The sequence below is a fragment of the Maylandia zebra genome, linkage group LG11, assembly GCF_041146795.1.
Source record: "Maylandia zebra isolate NMK-2024a linkage group LG11, Mzebra_GT3a, whole genome shotgun sequence".
Taxonomy (NCBI): domain Eukaryota; kingdom Metazoa; phylum Chordata; class Actinopteri; order Cichliformes; family Cichlidae; genus Maylandia; species Maylandia zebra.
In genome coordinates this window covers 5,656,960-5,677,056 of record NC_135177.1, presented here as the reverse complement: position 1 = coordinate 5,677,056, position 20,097 = coordinate 5,656,960, and the positions used below count along the sequence as shown (strand labels likewise).

At 39.6% G+C, this 20,097-nt stretch overlaps 1 protein-coding gene across 2 annotated transcripts in view; it reads right to left on the bottom strand.

Moving 5' to 3' along the window:
* Positions 1-20,097, bottom strand: part of tgfb2 (transforming growth factor, beta 2) — a 44,365-nt gene that overhangs the window by 18,177 nt on the left and 6,091 nt on the right. For both annotated transcript variants that reach the window (XM_004560088.5, XM_004560089.5), the window contains one exon: positions 7,449-7,612. In XM_004560088.5, the coding sequence (XP_004560145.1) occupies positions 7,449-7,612 (164 nt within the window). The remainder of the gene's footprint in view (positions 1-7,448; positions 7,613-20,097) is intronic.

Here is a 20,097-nt window from a genome sequence, read left to right as displayed (position 1 = left end):
TAACCTTAGTGTATGAAGAAACCACTGCAGAACATTACTGTTAAATCCTACAGCATGCTCTAATTGTTATAATAAAATTGTCATGGATCGCTGTGTGGCAAGCAGGAGGAGGACCCAAATGCAAAACTCACAGACACGGGGATGAACTCGAGAAACACAGCTTTAATGCTGGCACGGCAGAACACAGGAAATACAAAACTAAACTGGGGAAAAGTAAACTAACACTCGCAGGTAGACACAGGAAGATCCACACAACATGAGGGAGAACGCGACGCCGAACAGAGGGAGACGCAGACAGAAATACACAGAGGGTTAACGAGGAAAGTGGGAACACACGGGGAACACAGCTGACACAGATAACCATAACGAGACAGGGCGGGGTGAACATAACACTGACGGGAGACAGGCAGAGTCAAACAGGAAGTACAGAGGTTCAGACAGGAGGAGAGAGCACGGGGAAAACACAGACATAACGGGCTGGGGAAAACATGGAATAAAACACGAAAGGGGACAAGGGCTCATGAATACATAGAGGGGCACACAGGGGGTGAGAGTCACAAAGGGAAAGCACACAGGGAACAACATAACAGGGTAACTCAGGAAACAGAACCTAAACAGGGAACTGAATACAAAAATACAAGAGAACTAAGAATACTGGGCCAACACGGCCCAGGACCATGACAAAAATATTATGGTCAGCGGTATCAAATGCTGCACTAAGGTCTTGTAGGACAAGCACAAAGATGAGTCCACTGTTAGAAGTCATATGAACATCTCTTTGTAAATTTCATTAAAGGTGTTTCTGTACTTTCATGAGCTCTGAAACTCTTTAAATAAACCCTCCTTCTGCAGATCATCAGGCATCTGTTTTACAACTACTCATTTAAGAATTGTTTAGATAAAAGGAAGGTTGGAGATTGGCCTGGTACTGTATATTGGTGGTTTAATTACTACCAGCTTAAATGCCTTTGGTACATAGCCCATTAATTGAGTTATGTTGACCATATTTAAGATTGAAGCATAAATTAAGTCGCCCTCAGGATTACAGGCCTGCATTCAATACCGTCAGGCCGACCCTCTTGGGTGATAAGCTGACAGTGATGCAGCTGGATGCCCCTTGTGTCCTGGATTGTTTGAATACCTGACAGTAAGGCCAAAATATGTGCATGTTCAACACAAGGGACCATCCACTCCCCTTTTCTCTTCATCCTCTACACCATAAGACTTCAGCAGCTGCACAGTGACCTGCCATCTTCAGGAGTTTTCTGCAGACTCTGCAGTTGGATGTTGGATGCATCAGTGAAGGTGATAAGACAGAGTAATTGGCTCTGGTTTACTCTGTAAATGGTGAATGGAATGGTTCTTATGTAGCGCTTTTCTACTCTGAGCACTCAAAGCACTTTATACAACTCGTTCGTTCACTCAATTACACCCATTCACACAAGCACTTTTCTAAGGTTTTAGTGCTAAGGGAGACCCCTTCCCTCCATTGATATTTGCCTTAGTAATAGAGCCCCCTTGCTGAAAGCATATGTAAAGATCCAATTACAACGTTTTTGGTTATAATATTGATAATGTGTTATTATACATCACCCAGCCAGAAAAGACTATTCCTGCTGTATTTGTCAAAATTAAGTTATTTGGGTCCTTCTCTGGATATAGGATGAATCTGAATAAAAGTAAACTAATCCCTATACATGTGAGTAACCCATCTTGGCTACAAAACCTCCCATCCAGCATGGTATAGACAGAGTTTATGAGAAGCTCACTTATCTGGGTACTCAGCTGTTCCTCTCTATTAAAACCTAACTTCTCTCCTTTAATATCTGAGCTTCAGTCAAGTATACAGTTCTGGAACATGCTCCCTATATTACTCATTGGTAGAGTTTATGCTATAAAGATGATAATTTTGCCCAAGTGGTTGTACTTATTATAAAATCTCCCCATGTTCCTTCCTAAATCATTTTTTAAAAACCTGAATTCACTCATCTTACCTTTTTCGTGGAGCAATAAAACACATAGAATTTGCTAGGAAACATCTTTTCAAGTCTAAAATAGAGTGAGGGTTAGTGCTTCCAAATTTCCTGTTCTATTACTGGGCTTCGCATATAAAATTCATGACATTCTGCTTAGCTGACAACAGCAGTCCCCTCACGTGGTTGCAGCTGGAGCTTCTCAGCCTTATTGTATAGGAGCTTTACTGCTGTCTTCCCTGCCCATTGATAAGTCGATGTATGACGGCTACTAAACTATACTTTAATTTGAAGTCTTTATCTTCTATCACACCCACTGTAGGCAATCCATCTTTTCTAGAAAATACATTTAGACTTTGGAAACAGGTGCACAATCAGTTTTGCACAATCAGTAATCTGTACTGGGAGGGTATCTTTGCCTCTTTCAATCAGTTACAAGGGATACACAAGTTACCAGGGAGAGACATTTTCAGATACCTGCAGATACTGTAAGAGACAATGTCAGGAAATGCGTACAGGGTTTTGAGTGTCTATAAGCCACAGTTTAGTTTTTTGCTCTGGTCTCCTGTTAAGACTTGAGTGAGAAACTTTACAGACTAACAATACAAAAAGTAAACAGAGAAAAAATACTTGGCAAAGTTTTCATGATGTGATTTTTTTTACAAACTTTTAAAGATTATATAATTTGCTCTTGACTGTTAATATACACCTTATACGAGACAACAGTAAATGTGAAAGAAGCTAAAAAGAAATTGGTCTTCCACTAATTTAGAAAAATGTTACCTAGCATGGATGTCTTTATGATAAAAAACCTATATATTATTATTATTATCATTATTATTATTATTATTCATGATTAATAAACATTTCCATTCTTTCATCTAGTACAACAACAAGAGGCAACCGTAAGATCTATGACAGTAGATAAATGCTATATATGACCGAATCTATTTACCACCTTTGTCCTATTGACTCCCTCACTAAACTAGCTTTAACTGTCACTTGATCGAAATCATCAACATTTATTTAGCATGTCTAAAACAATTCAATATTTACAGTATTTTCCGCACTAAGGCGGACTTAAAATCCTTTAATTTTCTTAAAAATCCACAGTGCGCCTTATATTGCGGTGCGCCTTATGTATGAATTCTGGTTGTGCTTACGGACGTCGAACCAATTTTATGTGGTACACGGCGCAAAAATCTGTCAAAAATGCTTTAGTATGACTTTGGTAAGCCATGAAGCCGCACCGCTTGATGGATTGTTGAGGCATTACAGCTACTGTAGTCAGGAGCCTTGAGTAATCTGGGTTCAAAACTCTGTCCGCTCTAGGTCCCAAAGTCACTGCGGCATCACTGAGAGTTAAAAACTGTCTAAATTCTTTCATCTTTAAATGGTAAATGGCCTGCATTTGTATAGCGCTTTTCTAGTCCCTAAGGACCCCAAAGCGCTACACACTACATTCAGTCATTCACACACTGGTGATGGCAAGCTACATTGTAGCCACAGCTACCCTGGGGCGCACTGACAGAGGCGAGGCTGCCGGACACTGGCGCCACCGGGCCCTCTGACCACCACCAGTAGGCAAACATGGGGTTAGTATCTTGCCCAAGGATATTTGGCATGCAGTCAGGAGGCAGCCTGGGATCGAACCACCGACCTTCTGATTAGTGGCTGACCTGCTCTGCAACCTGAGCTACAGCCACCCCATCTTTAATAGAATGATCAGTGTTGCTGCTTTACCAGGTGTAAGAATTAAGTTAAACATCCAGGCATCCATGACAACAGAATTGATTAAATTTAATAGAGTTAGAAGTTAGCAGGAAGTTAGCTCGCTAGTTTCGACCTAAACATGATATACCATGTTCTGACAGAAAGATTTCTGAAAAAATTAAAACCTACAGCTCTGCTATTGCTTCCGACAGAAAACTTAACAGCAGTGACTTTTGTAGGGTTGGACTAGCTGGTATATAATGCTACGTGATCACTAGCGACACATCATAACGAACACAGTGAAGCTTCAAGATGAATGCTAACTTTTTTCCACTTGATAAAAGTTAATGGGGGGGTTCCAGAAGGTTAGGGACAAATGCAATCACATGGCAGGATGCTTTAAACGGACCAAACTTCAGTCAGGAGAAAACTGAGATAATCCATTCACAACACAACGTTAGTCATTAATATACTGTAACAACATGGGAATAGAGCAGCTGTGAGAGAATTCAACATTAATGAATCAATGGTACAGAAGTGGAGGAAGCAAGAAGAATAAGTTGAGTAAAGTTTGGCTTACCTGACTGTTTTGTTTCGTTTAATGCGCCTTATAATCTGGTGCACCTTATGTATGAAAACAGACCCGTTTATCGACAGTGCGCCTTATAATTCGGTGCGCCTTATGGTCCGAAAAATACGGTAGTAGGGTCATATAGCAGGCTGCACACCACAGGCTTTTAGACCTTCTGTAATCAAGTATTTTCACTGAACAAAAATGTGAACGCAACACTTTTGTTTTTGCTCCAATTTTTCATGAGCAGAACTTAAAGATCTGAAACATTTTCTACATACACAAAGGACCCATTACTATCAAATATTGTGCACAAATCTGTCTAAATCTGTGTTAGTGAGAACTTCTCGTTTGCCGAGATAATCCATCCCACCTTACAGGTGTGGCATGTCAAGGTGCTGATTAGGTAGCATGAATATTGCACAGGTGCGCCTTAGGTCACTCTGATATATGCAGTTTGATAACACAGCACAATGCTACAGATGTCGCAAAACCAGTCAGTATCTGGTGTGGCCACCATTTCTCTCACAATGGTGCCTCACACAGTAAGGAAAATGGTGTGCAGTGGGCATAGAGTTGATCAGGTTGTTGATTGTGGGCTGTGGAATGTTGGTGAACTCCTCTTCAATACTTGTACAAAGTTGCTGAATATTGGCAGGAACTGGAACATGCTGTCATATATGCTGAGCTGAGCGTCCCAAACAGTCTGGGGAGTATGCTGGCCATGAAAGAACTGGGATGTTTTCAGCTTCCAAGGAATTGTGTACAGATCCTTGCAATATGGGGCTGTGCATTATCATGCTGTAACATGAGGTTATGATCATGGATAAATGGCACAACAATGGTCCTCAGGATCTCAACAAGGTATCTCTGTGCATTCAAAATGCCAACAATAAAATGCACTTGTGTTCATTGTCCATAACCCCACCGCCATCATGGGCCACTCAATCCACAACGTTGACGTGATCATGCTGGATGTGGAGGTCCTGGGCTGGTGTGGTTACATGTGGTCTGCGATTGTGAGGCCGGTTGGATATACTGCCAAATTCTCTGAAACGCCTTTGAAGATGGCTTATGGCAGAGAAATGAACATTCATTTCACAAACAACAGTTCTGGTAGACATTCCTGCAGTCAGCATGCCAATTGCACACTCCCTCAAAAGCTGCGACATCTGTAGCATTGTGCTGTGTGATCAAACTGCATATTTCAGAGTGGCCTTTGATTTGCGGCAGTCTAAGGCACACCTGTGCCATATTCATGCTTTCTAATCAGCACCTTGACATGCCACATCTGTGAGGTGGGATGGATTATTTCGGCAAACGAGAAGTTCTCACTTACACGGATTTAGACAGATTTCTGAACAATATTTGATAGTAATGGGTCCTTTGTGTATGTCGAAAATGTTTCAGATCTTTAAGTTCAGCTCATGAAAAATTGCAGCAAAAACAGAAGTTGCGTTTATATTTTTGTTGAGTGTAATTGAGTGCTTTAGACCTACAACCAACATTCCTTTTACTGATAAAGTCCTTTAAAATCCCTGTGTCTGTGAAAGGAATCAATTGTTTGAAAAGTTTCAGTTAGCACAAAAACGGATGTCCAGTCAGTTACTAACAATCTCCTAATGGCGCCAGACAATGGACTGTCTCTATTAGGGCTGGGTATCGTCACTGATTTCTAGAATCGATTCAATTCCGATTCACAAGGTCCCGAATCGATTCGATCCACGATTCGATTTAATTCGATTTAATTCGATTCGATTTAAATCTGGGAAATTTTGACAGTCAGAAATATTATAATTCAAATCAGTACATTTACATATTTTTGTATCAATAAAAAGGAAGCTGACACACGCAAGACTTTATCAAAGGTGTGAGCATCACAGCAGATGCCTTTGTGTCAAAGTAGCTGAAGATAAAACACAGAAAAACATGAAGGTGATTTTCCTGGCCTGGGATTTTATAAAAATATTCTGCAGTACATCAAAAACGAAAGAAAACCATTAATCAACATATGAACATTACCTCTGAAGTTACAGCGGTTTTATTAGAGACACGGTTAAGCGTTTTGCATTTTGAATAATTTTAAAAAGTTTAAATTTGTTCAGTATTGAACAGCAGAAATGAGGTTTTCTTTTCGGAAGAATGTAAAAGGGAAAAAAACAGCGGCTGACAGCGCTGTAAACTACGGTAGACTGGTGCGTAACAAGCAAGCGAATAATGAAGAAAGGGAAACTGTTCTTGAAGTACAGAGAGAGAGAGGGGGGGGGAGGGAGAGAGAGAGAGAGAGAGAGAGAGCTGTGCATCGCGGTGGAAGCAAAACAGTAAAAGTCAGAGTGAATTCATGACGATTTTATGTGAATCGTTTGGATCTTCTTTTGCTGCTGGTTCGGTCAATATTGTTTGGAGAGAGATCAAACTAACAGCTTTAGAATCGGCGCAAAAAGGGCGTAAACACAAAGCGCGGACCCGCCGAAACATCAGGATCAGCGAGCTGTCGGCTTTCAGCCCCAACCGTGAGAAAGGCGACATCTAACTGATTATGATCCGCGGGTCGCACTGTGTGTTTAAGTCTATGTGCAGAATCCGTGTACCTGCTCTCATTTACTGTCTTAACTGTTTGGTGGTTCTTGAAATTTTGTGAGATGTCACCAAAGATTCTGGCATTTCAAGCAAAATAAATTTATATTAAAAAAATCGATTCAGGATTTAAATGAATCGATTTTACGTTATCCAAGCCAGAATCGATTTTAATCGATGAATCGATTATAAAAACCCACCCCTAGTCTCTATGCATGTCCTGCTGGATCATTGTTGCTTTTGACACCAGTAATCGCAAAATTGAATTGCACTGGAACAACTGAGAATAAAAACTATACTACAGTGATTTGAGTCATATTTATTGGATTAATTAATTTTTAAAATTTAAATGATGAGCCTTCCACACACAAAAGTTAGTTATACAATTCCACAGGGCTCCCATTCTGATAATCTCATTATACTAATCATTAAGAATCTTCAAAGTTTATGAAAAAGAACCTACAAAAATCAGAATATATTTTTTTGCAATGTAAAAAATCTTTGCATTTTAAAATTATATTAAGCAATCCTTCCTAGTCTTTATAAAACACAAAGCAACTCATATTTAGGAAATATGGCATAATGAATGTTACTCCAGACAGAAGTGTTTGTACCTGATAGAGCTCAATTCGTTGCTCAGACACTCGGGCCCCAGGGTTTTGAAGACGGAAGATCCTGAGCTCTGCCTTCACCAAGTTGGAGGCATTCTTCTCCATAGAGGACACATCAAAAGTCAGCCGCCGGAAGTAAGGGCTGAAGAGTGTAGGAGAAATAACATCTGCAAAAAAATGTAAAGGAATTGTGTGAATAAGGATTGGATACTTAATGACTGCTAATGGAACGCTTGCTTTGGACTGAGGCAGTCAATTCCAACTACTAAAATGAAACTACAATTAAGGAAAGACATCACAGCCTGAGAGGGTTGTGGGACTGAAGTTCAATGGTCCAATCCCCTACTAGTCAAGCCTGCTTGAGGAGTTCTTCAGCAAGACATTACAAAATTGTCACCACCAATTAGTGTTAGTTTGCATCTGATAAAGTGTTGTAAGGGGTGCTTTCAGTGGTTACCAGACAAGAAAAGTGCTGTATGAATGTTAGTGCATATACCATTTACAACTGCGCCCACAAATTACACATACTTTGTCATTATCTTCTAAACACAAGCAGAAAGGGAGGGGCAGCAGTCTTCCATTGTATTAATCAAAGACACAGCCAAGGCATACCAGTGGCCAAGGGAATAGTGGGTGCTATGGCAGGTTCCTTTGCTCTTACTAACAAGAGCTATCACCTTGTCCACCCCTAATCTTTCAAGATTAATGGATTAGGCAGGATAACTTGGTGGGACAATGCTTAGTGGTGGGCTCACAACAGATAGGGACATGTAGTGTCTGTGCTGCACTCAGTGGTGATGCTAGGTTGATGCTGACTTCGGGGTGGGTCTTCCCTCTAGACTGGTTAGAGAAAATCGGCCACAGATTTTTTTTCTCCCACTTGTGGCACTAGGGGTAGCAGTAGGCTAGGCCAGATGGCTCCCTGGCCTAAATGCTTGATTTAGACTTCTCAGGAAATCTACATCCAAACTTAGATGGTAACCAGAATCGCCTTTTAATCCCTATACTGCAACGTTACATTCCAATTGTTGTGGTATGCATCAAACTGACATGTAGTTACATTTCTCAAGAGTTGCACACCAGGCTACGTAGAAGCTTGTGGCGAAGGGTTAAAATGGGACTCCCAGTTATGGCTTAAGTTATGACGTAGATCTGATGCAGAAATATAATTCACACGTAAATGAAGTGAGGCTGGTTATTGCAGCTGTGGCCAGTTGCTTAATTATGCCTCCCCCTGTCTTTGAGAACAATAGTATAGTAAGCAAATAACCAGCTGAAAATGCAAAGGGAAATACAAAAAGAACTAAAAAGACATGGTGTTGCACCAAGCTGAACACCCCTGTGTTGTGTCAAGTTTCCTCAAATCAGGTGAACCAACACAAAGCCTACTACAGTCATTACAGTGTGTTGCTATTGATAAAGATGTTGACAAGGGCAGCTTCATTAAAACATTTAATTTATTAATAAAGTCAACTGACTTCTCTCAAATATAAATAAACCCATTCATTATTTTAATTACACCTTTCTGGCATACAGAAAATAAACATTTAATAGTACTTCTTCAAATCTTCTTTGCTCCTACCATTTTTTTAAATGTTAGTATTTATATGTGGACTATGTTACTTTTTGAGAAATGTTATTACAATTGATATCAAAAGTGCTGTAACCACATCTAAGAAAGTCATGAACCTATTGTTTACTTGCATTTCATGTACCATTACAGTAGAGGACACCTACCTACAATTCCCACACAAGTCAGCTATCTTGTTGACAGTGCTGCAGCCTCACTGTGTATGACACTCAATACTGTTGGTCCCTTTGAAAAAACAAGCATTGAATCAGAGAAGACCAGATTCTTGGTACAACTCAGAAGAGAATAGAATAGAATAGAGAATAGAAAAACAGTAAAGAGTAGCTGAAAAGCATGGACAGATATATTTTGTGGCTGGGCTTTTTCCATAAGGAGTGTCCCTTTCATGGCACAAAATTTGGGGGGAAGAGTATTTAAATCACATAAATATGATTTATGAAGATTAGTGTTAAATGTACTATTTTTCTGTTTAGTGTTAAACCTACAAAAGTTTTGGTTCCAAGAGTATATGGGGCTTGTGACATTTGAGGTGTTTTATTTATTGGGAATGAGAGTGGGAAATGTTTTCAGAACTAGTGCATAATAGTCCCAGGCAGATGGTGCAATGCTTTGAACATAGTCCAAAAATTCGACCCTGCCCTGTAACTCTTCACTGAGTCCTCACCTTGCATGTTTAAGTCCCTTTCTGTTCCTCTATAGTAATACTCATATTTTACTGAAACCAACCTTAACTGAGATGTTGCAGTTTTTTGTCACATTTCTACACAGAGATCAGTACAAAATTAAAACATATTTCCTCAGCAGAACAATTTTCATGTGGTTTCTTTCTTTTGGTTACTACCTTATTCACAAGCTACTCAGTGTGGAACTACCACACTGGGTAGCTCCACATTTGATATTGCAGAGAGCACGCCCAAACACGCAGATCGTCCCAAGCAGCCAGGAAATCAGATTTTTTCAGACATATCTTAAATTGAACATCATATTGACAACCAGGTTGGGTCATGGTTGGATGTCCAAATTGTGGGCTTAGTTTAGAAAACTTATGTCCAGAATTGGTCATGGAGCAACGGGCCCAATATAGAAATGATCCACGTATCTATCTGACACATCCCATGTTTAGTGGGAACGACCTTGATGACCTCTAATTTTCTGTTTCTGAATTCAGATAAAACTGAGATTATTGTACTAAACTTAGGCATAAAAGATCTCTTAGGAGTATGGCATCTAACCAGATGCTTACTTTGGTTGGCATTATAACCTCCAGTAACAATGAGGAATCTTGAAATTGTTTTTTTTCCTACAATGCGCATATTAAACAAATGCCTAGGAACACTTTCTTCCATTTTTGCAATATCTCTAAAATTAGAAACATCCTGTCTCAGGGATGCTGAAAAACTAGTTTATACATTTATTATTTCTAGGCTGGACTACTGTAATTCATTATTATGAGGCTGCCACAAAAATATCCTGAAAAGGCTTTGGTTCATCCAAAATGTAGCAGCAAGAATACTGACAGACTAGACAGACTGACAGACTAGAGAAAGCATATTTCTCCTATCCTGGCTTTTCTTCATTAGCTCCCTGTTAAATCCAGAATTAGTTTAAAATCCTTCTCCTTGCATACAAGGTCTTGAATAATCAGGACCCATCATATCTTATATTAATCTATTGAAAGTTGGTGCTACTAATTCCTAGAGGTGTTCCAACTCTTGGCTTTATAAAGTGAATTTCCTGATTTAAATCGATTTTAGTTTGAATAATGCTATATTGATTCATTAATTCTAAAAACTAGTGCTGTCAATAGATTTGAAAAAATAAAAAAATAAAAACTAATTAATCTCACAATTTTCTGTAATTAATCACAATTACTTGATCAAGAGCATGGTTGCAGTTACATTTTTTTTAACTTTATATTTAAGCTTGTAACTGACATTTATGCAATATAAGGAAGTAAATGCAGAATAAACACAAAGAATGTATGCTTAAATTCAAAGAGAATTTGAATAGTTTTCTTTAATCTTTTAGCACAGGTTCTCTCCTGTGAAATACAACTTTAAAAAAAAAAAAGTACACACAAATATATAATATATATTAGTGCTGTCAAACAGTTAAAATGTTTAATCAGATTCATCACAGGGTTACTGTGGATTAATTTTGATTAATCACGATTAAATATCATTCATTTTTATTCTATATTAATCACATTTCATTTTGCATGAGCAAACAGACTGGAGAAAAAAGGGAAAATATATGCACTTAACATGTTTATTGAACATCTTGAATATTCATGTTAACAAAAAACTCTGACAGAGAGAGTGGATAAATGTTTACACTCTTGGGGAGGCACTTCAATGTCCTTGAAACGAGGAACCAAAGATATACTCTGGCTGCAACATTTTGGATTAAATGTTTTTAAGACATCCTTATAATAGTGACATACAATAGTCCAGGCCAGAAGTAATAAACGCATGAACTTGGTTTTCCACTGGTTCTTATATAGCTCTTTTCTATTCTACTTGAGCGCTCAAAGTACTTTATACTTATCTCATTCACACAAGGACTCTTTTCCATGCTTAAGTGCTTTAACATTCAAACTCCAATAGACGTATCAGAGAGAAACTTCATGTTAGTATCTCGCCCATGATTTGACATACAGATTGTAAAGTCAAAAGACACGTCGTAGTCTCACTCCAAGCGCTTTATTCTTTACGCCATCATACACCACGTACACAAAACAACAACTCCTCGCGGGCAACAGTACTCTCGCGATATAACAGAAAATAACAAGTTAACAATCTCCCTCTTTCTTTTTTAAAATAAAAATATAAACACCTCTTTAAAACATTTGCATAAATATATATGTAAACAAAAAAATTGTCAACATTGTTGAACATTCAGAAAACATTTCAATGTACTTTACTTAAAGCATACTATCACTGCACAAAATAAACAATAGTGCATTTTAATGCAAAGAAAACTTCGTAAACAAAGGATCACAGTATCCAGAGTCCTTCGTCTAGTGCTTTTAGGAGGGTTAAAGGTGAAACTCCCTTTTTTGTCAGACAATCAGCAAGTTGGGATTTGGAATCTGACCAACAGTCTGATTTCCTTGGCTTGTATGAGCTCTTTTTGCTGCTCATTTCTAGCCTCTGTCTCTTCTCTGTAACCTGCTTAGTGGACTTGAGTGCATCAAACAAGGAATGATTGTCAGTCACACAGATCAACAGAAGAGCATTCAGACTAGTGTTATCAGTTGTAAGCTCAGAAAAAAGTGTTGCCTGGAAGACTGCACTGTCTATTCCATCTGACATGGCAAGAGTTTCTCCTGCCAGTGTACTTCTGACCACACGCCTGATTTTTTTAGACTGTCAAAAGAGAGGACAAAACTTTCCTCCTTTACCCATAAGGGCAATTAATGCCCCTGCTTGAGTACCGCCATCAGGAAGGTTGCCAAATGATGCGACACTGAAAACAACCAATGCCAAATCCTCACTGTTACCCAAGTGCTGAAACTTAAGAGTCACTTTCTCTGCCTTAAGTTTACGGATAACTTTGTTCACATCATGAATGGACTGCACAGTTGCATCTTTAATATTAGATGCCAGGCTGTATATGTCAAACATAACATCTGGCCTCGTTTGTTTGGCAACCCACAAAATCTGTCCTATTTTTGACCTGAATTGCTCCCGTTCTGTACAGCCCATGCTGCTTGTAACTGAACCGGTTGTAGGTTGTCAATGTAAAGTTGTTGATGCACCTCTATTACATCATTAACTGTACAAATGTCCATACCAACATAAGAAAAGCTGTCATATAGCCCGTCGGGCTATATGATAACCCAACGGGCGGGGCTGAGACAGATTTTGGTCGCCCGACCGGAGATATCGCTAGCTCCGGGACGTCGGGCTAGCGATTTTGCGAGCCCTGTAGCAAGAAATTAAAGTGTGCAGCAAAAACACTAAAAGGAAAAAGGGTTTGGTATTGTATAGCAACAAGTTACTAGAAGGCAGTATACACACACATCACAGCATGGCAGACAAATATTGGCTCAATAAATTAGGCCATACTTGAGACACAGCCAAAAACAAAGCTCCAACTCCCATGTAGCATGAGAAATGCTCCCCAGCCCAGGCTCAGCCTGAGCATCAAACATCTTCCCCCCCATTTCCCCAGCACTTCTGCAAAAACCATCATCTTACACCAGACTGGTGCCATTGCTGTAAACAATGCATTGTTGGAGGAAAATGTAGTATTCTTAACTCTCTCACTCAATCTCCCCTTTTCTCTCCCTTCTGTTTTGCAATGCTGGCCACCGTGGCTGAGCAGTTCAAATAGCAATAGCATTCACGTCCTGCATGCTAGACCATGACTTAACAAAAATGTAGTACAAAAAAGTATGTGGAGCACACTGCTAGTAATTCCTTACATTTCCATTATGCCTACTAGCCAATTTGTATTACTTGTAGAAAGTTGCTTGTTTTACCAAATATTACAATTCACTTTGTGGTCTGTCAGTATTGGATACTGTAGGGAAAGCAAAACTACAAAGTTGATAGAATTTAGAAAATACATGTGGGTTAGTATTTAAGAAAAATAGCCAAAAGGTGTTGGGTCACAACATCATGGCATAATGGCAAACCTTGGCATTGATTCTCCTAGTATCTGTAACTCTACTCTAGGGATCAAAAAGTATTATTTTAGAAAATTTTACTTCATGTTGTAAAAAGATAATTATAAGATAAGATAAGATAAGATAACCTTTATTAGTCCCACACGTGGGAAATTTGTTTTATGAGTTTACTCTTGCTTTACTAGATTGTGGGGCTTGCCACCGCTCTTGTGGGACAACCAATTAAAAAATATAAGATGAAACACAGTTTTTGTTTTTAAGGATATGAGGACATGAACCTTTTTCAGCTTCTGAAATGGAACAAGCCAGAAAAAGTTTCCTCTTCATCTTTGTATAACGGTGCATGTGTGTGCATGACCCATAACTATCGTAAAACGCTACGACCGGAAGTAGACACCTTTCGCACATGCGGGGTACCGATCGGGTTTCTGGTACGGATCGGGTAGTGACAGCGCTCAACACCAATGACTGTATAAAAGATGGACGACGCGACAGCTCCCAAAAATGAAGCCAAAACATCTCTATCGCCCCCTGGTGTCTGGCTGCAGTATAGGTCATAAACCCCGTCTCCTCCATGTTAGCGATGGGATTGGGGTCAGACTAAAATTAATTAATTCTCCTCAGAAATTTTTTTTCCAAAGATTCTTTCTTTTGTTTTCAATAGTTCTCATCACGCTGATTTATGTCCAAGGGGTCTCCTCTCACATAAGTTTGATTCTAATTCCTACCGCGGTGATGTTAAATTGGGGTGAAACGTCATCATAACAGCTTTGACTGGCAGCTGCAGTCACGGAGAAACTTGCGTATCTCTGTTCGGGAATAGCAGATAGAGCGTAGGCTCTGAGAGGAGGACCAGCATTTACATTACGAAAACATGACCGACTGTTTTAAACTGACAGCCTGAGGTGTTCTTCAGTAAACTGGACTACCCGACAGAAGGACCCGAGGCCCCGCTGCACTTTTTCGGTAAGTTAAACGTGTTTGTAAGCTAATCCGTAACTACCATCCTTAGCAAGACCTCACTAGCTAAAATGAGCACTGAGGTTCGTTTAGCTAATCTGTGCAGGTGAATGAATTTACCCTGACTAAAGAAATCAAGAGAAACTTTTATTACAAGTATTATACTGTAAAAGCAACAGGCTGCACTCTGCTTCAGCTCCTGTGCAGAGCTGAATATTAAATATGTGCAAACAACAGTAGATTTTCAGTCTCTTGCCACATCTGTAAAGACAGTAACATTTTTTTAAAAGCTTGTACTTCAGTAACTCCTCATTAATCAGGAACTATGGATTAAAGTACTGTAGTGTACTGTAATACTGAAAAGAATGTAAGAGAAGAACTTCAGATCCTGAGTGTGTGAGGACAGAAGGATCAGCTTTATTTCAATTTTGAGGGATAAAATTTAGATTTGAGTTTGATGATTCTGTTCTCTTTGTGATTACAGGAGCTGCCCTCACATTCAGACCTCAGCACCACCCAGTGACAGCAGACAGATCATCCAACATGTTCACATGTTAACTGCAAAATTAACTGATGAAAACAGTACAAAGGTTAAAGTACCATACAGGGAGTGCAGAATTATTAGGCAAGTTGTATTTTTGAGGAATAATTTTATTATTGAACAACAACCATGTTCTCAATGAACCCAAAAAACTCATTAATATCAAAGCTGAATGTTTTTGGAAGTAGTTTTTAGTTTTAGCTATTTTAGGGGGATATCTGTGTGTGCAGGTGACTATTACTGTGCATAATTATTAGGCAACTTAAAAAAAAACAAATATATACCCATTTCAATTATTTATTTTTACCAGTGAAACCAATATAACATCTCCACATTCACAAATATACATTTCTGACATTCAAAAACAAAACAAAAATCAGCGACCAATATAGCCACCTTTCTTTGCAAGGACACTCAAAAGCCTGCCATCCATGGATTCTGTCAGTGTTTTGATAGGTTCACCATCAACATTGCGTGCAGCAGCAACCACAGCCTCCCAGACACTGTTCAGAGAGGTGTACTGTTTTCCCTCCTTGTAAATCTCACATTTGATGATGGACCACAGGTTCTCAATGGGGTCCAGATCAGGTGAACAAGGTGGCCATGTCATTAGTTTTTCTTCTTTTATACCCTTTCTTGCCAGCCACGCTGTGGAGTACTTGGACACGTGTGATGGAGCATTGTCCTGCATGAAAATCATGTTTTTTCTTGAAGGATGCAGACTTGTTCCTATACCACTGCTTGAAGAAGGTGTCTTCCAGAAACTGGCAGTAGAACTGGGAGTTGAGCTTGACTCCATCCCCAACCCGAAAAGGCCCCACAAGCTCATCTTTGATGATACCAGCCCAAACCAGTACTCCACCTCCACCTTGCTGGCGTCTGAGTCGGACTGGAGATCTCTGCCCTTTACCAATCCAGCCACGGGCCCATCCATCTGGCCCATCAAGACTCACTCTCATTTCATCAGTCCATAAAACCTTAGAAAAACCAGTCTTGAGATATTTCTTGGCCCAGTCTTGACGTTTCAGCTTGTGTGTCTTGTTCAGTGGTGGTCGTCTTTCAGCCTTTCTTACCTTGGCCATGTCTCTGAGTATTGCACACCTTGTGCTTTTGGGCACTCCAGTGATGTTGCAGCTCTGAAATATGGCCAAACTGGTGGCAAGTGGCATCTTAGCAGCTGCACGCTTGACTTTTCTCAGTTCATGGGCAGTTATTTTGCGCCTTGGTTTTTCCACACGCTTCTTGCAACCCTGTTGACTATTTTGAATGAAACGCTTGATTGTTCGATGATCACGCTTCAGAAGCTTTGCAATTTTGAGACTGCTGCATCCCTCTGCAAGATATCTCACTATTTTTGACTTTTCTGAGCCTGTCAAGTCCTTCTTTTGACCCATTTTGCCAAAGGAAAGGACGTTGCCTAATAATTATGCACACCTGATATAGGGTGTTGATGTCATTAGACCACACCCCTTCTCATTACAGAGATGCACATCACCTAATATGCTTAATTGGTAGTAGGCTTTCGAGCCTATACAGCTTGGAGTAAGACAACATGCATGAAGAGGATGATGTGGACAAAATACTCATTTGCCTAATAATTCTGCACTCCCTTGTATGTGCTGTAGTGAAAACTGCAGCTGCAGTTGCAGAGTTATTCATACCAGAGTAACCAGAGAGGATCATATATTTTTAAATATATAACTTTCTACAGGACTGAATATAATATCTTTATGTAAAAGTCCGGAGCCTCTGGGGAGTATTTACAACATTACACAAACCAAAGGTCTCCATCACAGTGTTCATGAAATGCTGGGTTTATCCATCTCCCAGGGCAGGCCTACGGAGGAGTGCTGAAGATTTCCCTGTGAGGGAGCTGCTGGTGAAGATCATGAGTCCTGCTTGATCAATGCGATGAGCTTCAGTGTTCCTGGTGTTTCTTAAATGAAGCCTCTCTCAGTGGGTTAACAGAACTTCTGGCACAGGACAGCTGTCATGAAAAAAAGGGAAGAAGTTTCTCCAAACCTCTGGACCCAGGAAACCCAGCTTGGTCCTGATGGTCTCCCTCACTAGTTTCTCTCCAGGGTGAATGTAGCTGTTGATATGGACTCTATTATTAAATGAAATGAACAAATTAGACTACACTACTGAAACGTTCTGCTGATGTTTTTAAAGTTTCCATGTTACCAGGATGTAGACGGCTCTGAAGATTTAAACCGTTTTAGATCCATTACACTAACAGTCTTATGTTAATATCTCAAAGGACAGCATTACATTTTTGATATTAACAGTAACTCTGGGCCTCGGGAGAGTGTGCAGCTGAGCTTATCGCTGTCTAAAAATGGATTAATAAAAAAAACATAAGAAGTGCTGAATCCTTCAATAATACAGACTATTAGAGTGACAGGTGTGTAGCATCCTAACTAGCTAGCAACAAGCCTCCAACACAGTGCGTATGCTAGCGGCTAATCTAGCAAAAATTAATAACAGGGTGATTTTAGAACTATAAGATGAAAAGCTGTGTGTCTTTTTTTTTTTATATAACAGTGACATGGTTGTATTTACCTTAATTAAACGAGTCGTCAGTCGCGGTAAACCAGCAAAAAAACTCGAGCCGCCGGGCTACGTAAAAAGTGTAGGGGGGCGTGTTTGCGGTCACGTCCAGCGGGTGTGTGGGCGGGAGCGTTACACAGTCACTCCACCTCAAGTCACTACTGCGCAGACTCTGGCTCCAAATTTGCAAGATGGCAGCCTCCACAAGCGGGATATTTTGGCTTCATTTTTGCACTATGGGAGGAGGCGGTGTCGCGTCGTCCGTCTTTTATACAGTCATTGCTCAACACAGACAGCATCGTCAGAAGAAAAGTTGCTAAAATAAATAAAAAATTTTGTATTGTTCAATACATATGCGTACCGAACCGAAAGCACTGTATCGAAAGGTTCAATATCGATACGAGTATTGTTGCACCCCTAGTAAATGGTGGAGTGATCTAGAGCAGAGTCATGGACATTACTTTTAATTTCTATTTTTATTTGGTTCTGGGCAATCAACATTATCCAGAACCAACAGTTTCTCTATTACTATCAATAACTCGCCGGTCTCCGTTTCTTCTTCTGTGAAGTTTGGGTGTCATCCTCAACAGTACTCTATCTTTTAATTCACACATTAATAATGTCACTCGGTTTGCATATTTTGAATTGCGCAACATTAATTGTCTCCGTCCTTTTCTTACTCCACGTGCCACTGCCATTCTTGTTCACAGCCGTGTTACTTCTTGGATTGATTACTGCAATTCACTTCTTGTTGGTCTTACTCAAAAATCCATGCACAAGCTCCAACGTGTCCAGAACTCTGCTGCCCGTATTATCACCAGGACCCCTTCTAATTACCACATCACCGCTGTCCCACAGCTCATTGTCTCCCGGTCAAATATCGCATCAATTTTAAAATACTTTTGTATACATTTATGGCTATTCATCGTTTCTCTCCTCCATATCTCTCTGATTTGGTTCAGATCACCATTCCATCTCGGGGTCTTAGATCTTCTTCTTCTCTCGCACTCTCTCTTTCCCTTTTCCCTGTCTTGCCACCATGGAGAGCAGGGCTTTCAGCTGCTCTGCTCCTCGACTCTGGAATTCCCTACCTCCTGACATAAGAAATATCACTTCCTTCTCTCTTTTTAAGTCTAGACTCAAAACTCACTTGTTCAAAATAGCTTATCCCACATAACCTCACCACTCTGCTATTTTAAATTTGTTTTATATTTTATGCTCTTATGATTGTGTAAACTGCTTGCTTTTATGCTTGTTTTTATTATTCTGCTGTATACAGTGTCTTTGTGTGTTCTGAAAGGCGCTTTCAAATAAAATGTATTATTATTATTATTATTATTATTACTACTACATAAGGCCATAAGCATGATGGTAAAGTGAAAACAGCATCCAGGGCAGAAACAACTGCATTATGCTGCTAATACAACCTCGGCTTATGCAAACAAAATGAACAGACAGCATGCTAATGCTAAGCTAGCCAAGAACTCAGAGAACCCAAAGATTTGTGACATTTGGCATGTTTGGTGTGTATGGTTAGTGTGCTGTGTAGTTGCTCTTTCTGTTTGTCAAACAATGAGGCCTACACCTACACCATCCTCCCTATTCTGGTATTTTAAAGAGTACTTAGCATAAATATTAAGCAACCTAACTAATAGGGTTCCAACTCCCAGCAACAACAAAAATAAATAAATAAAAAATAGGGAACCACCCCTCACGCTCCACCTCATGATGCTTAATCGACGTAATCAACCTTAATTTGATGCAGTGTGAAAAAAAATGCACAGAAATCAATTATTTTTCAAGAAATATTAAATAGATTCAACATCTTTCTTCAACAAAATTGCAGACTGCACAGATGGTACCTTCCCAAAGGAAAAAGTACTATAGCTTACTAGGGTATATATATTAGACTTAATAGTTACTATATACAGTAATTGACTTCTATTCATTTTACATCAAATTAAAACTTTGGGTGTCAGATAATTATTTATTAAAAGCTAGACATTTTAAATGAGAATAAGAAAGAAAAGTATGTCTTTGTGCCCCCTTTTCCCTGTTAATGCCCTATCGGCCCCCCTGGCTAAACTTTGCTAGATCCGCCCCTGCACAGTTACCAGCGTCAGCTACGTAGAAAAAGATCCTGGAGTAGAAAGTAATATTAAATACATTCTAACAATAGCTGATCAAGCTTAAACGTGCTGCTGTTGTTCAGCCGCTGGTTTCCTCTTTCTGGTGCAAAGTGGGCCAAAAGCAAACTAGAGACACTGACTCGCGACAGAAAAGCCGATCAGCTGATCGTTAACCAGTTTCATGATTGAAGTAGCAGCAGGAGAGTCAGTCGCTTGTTAAGCTTAACGCAGGAATGCTTTACAAACAT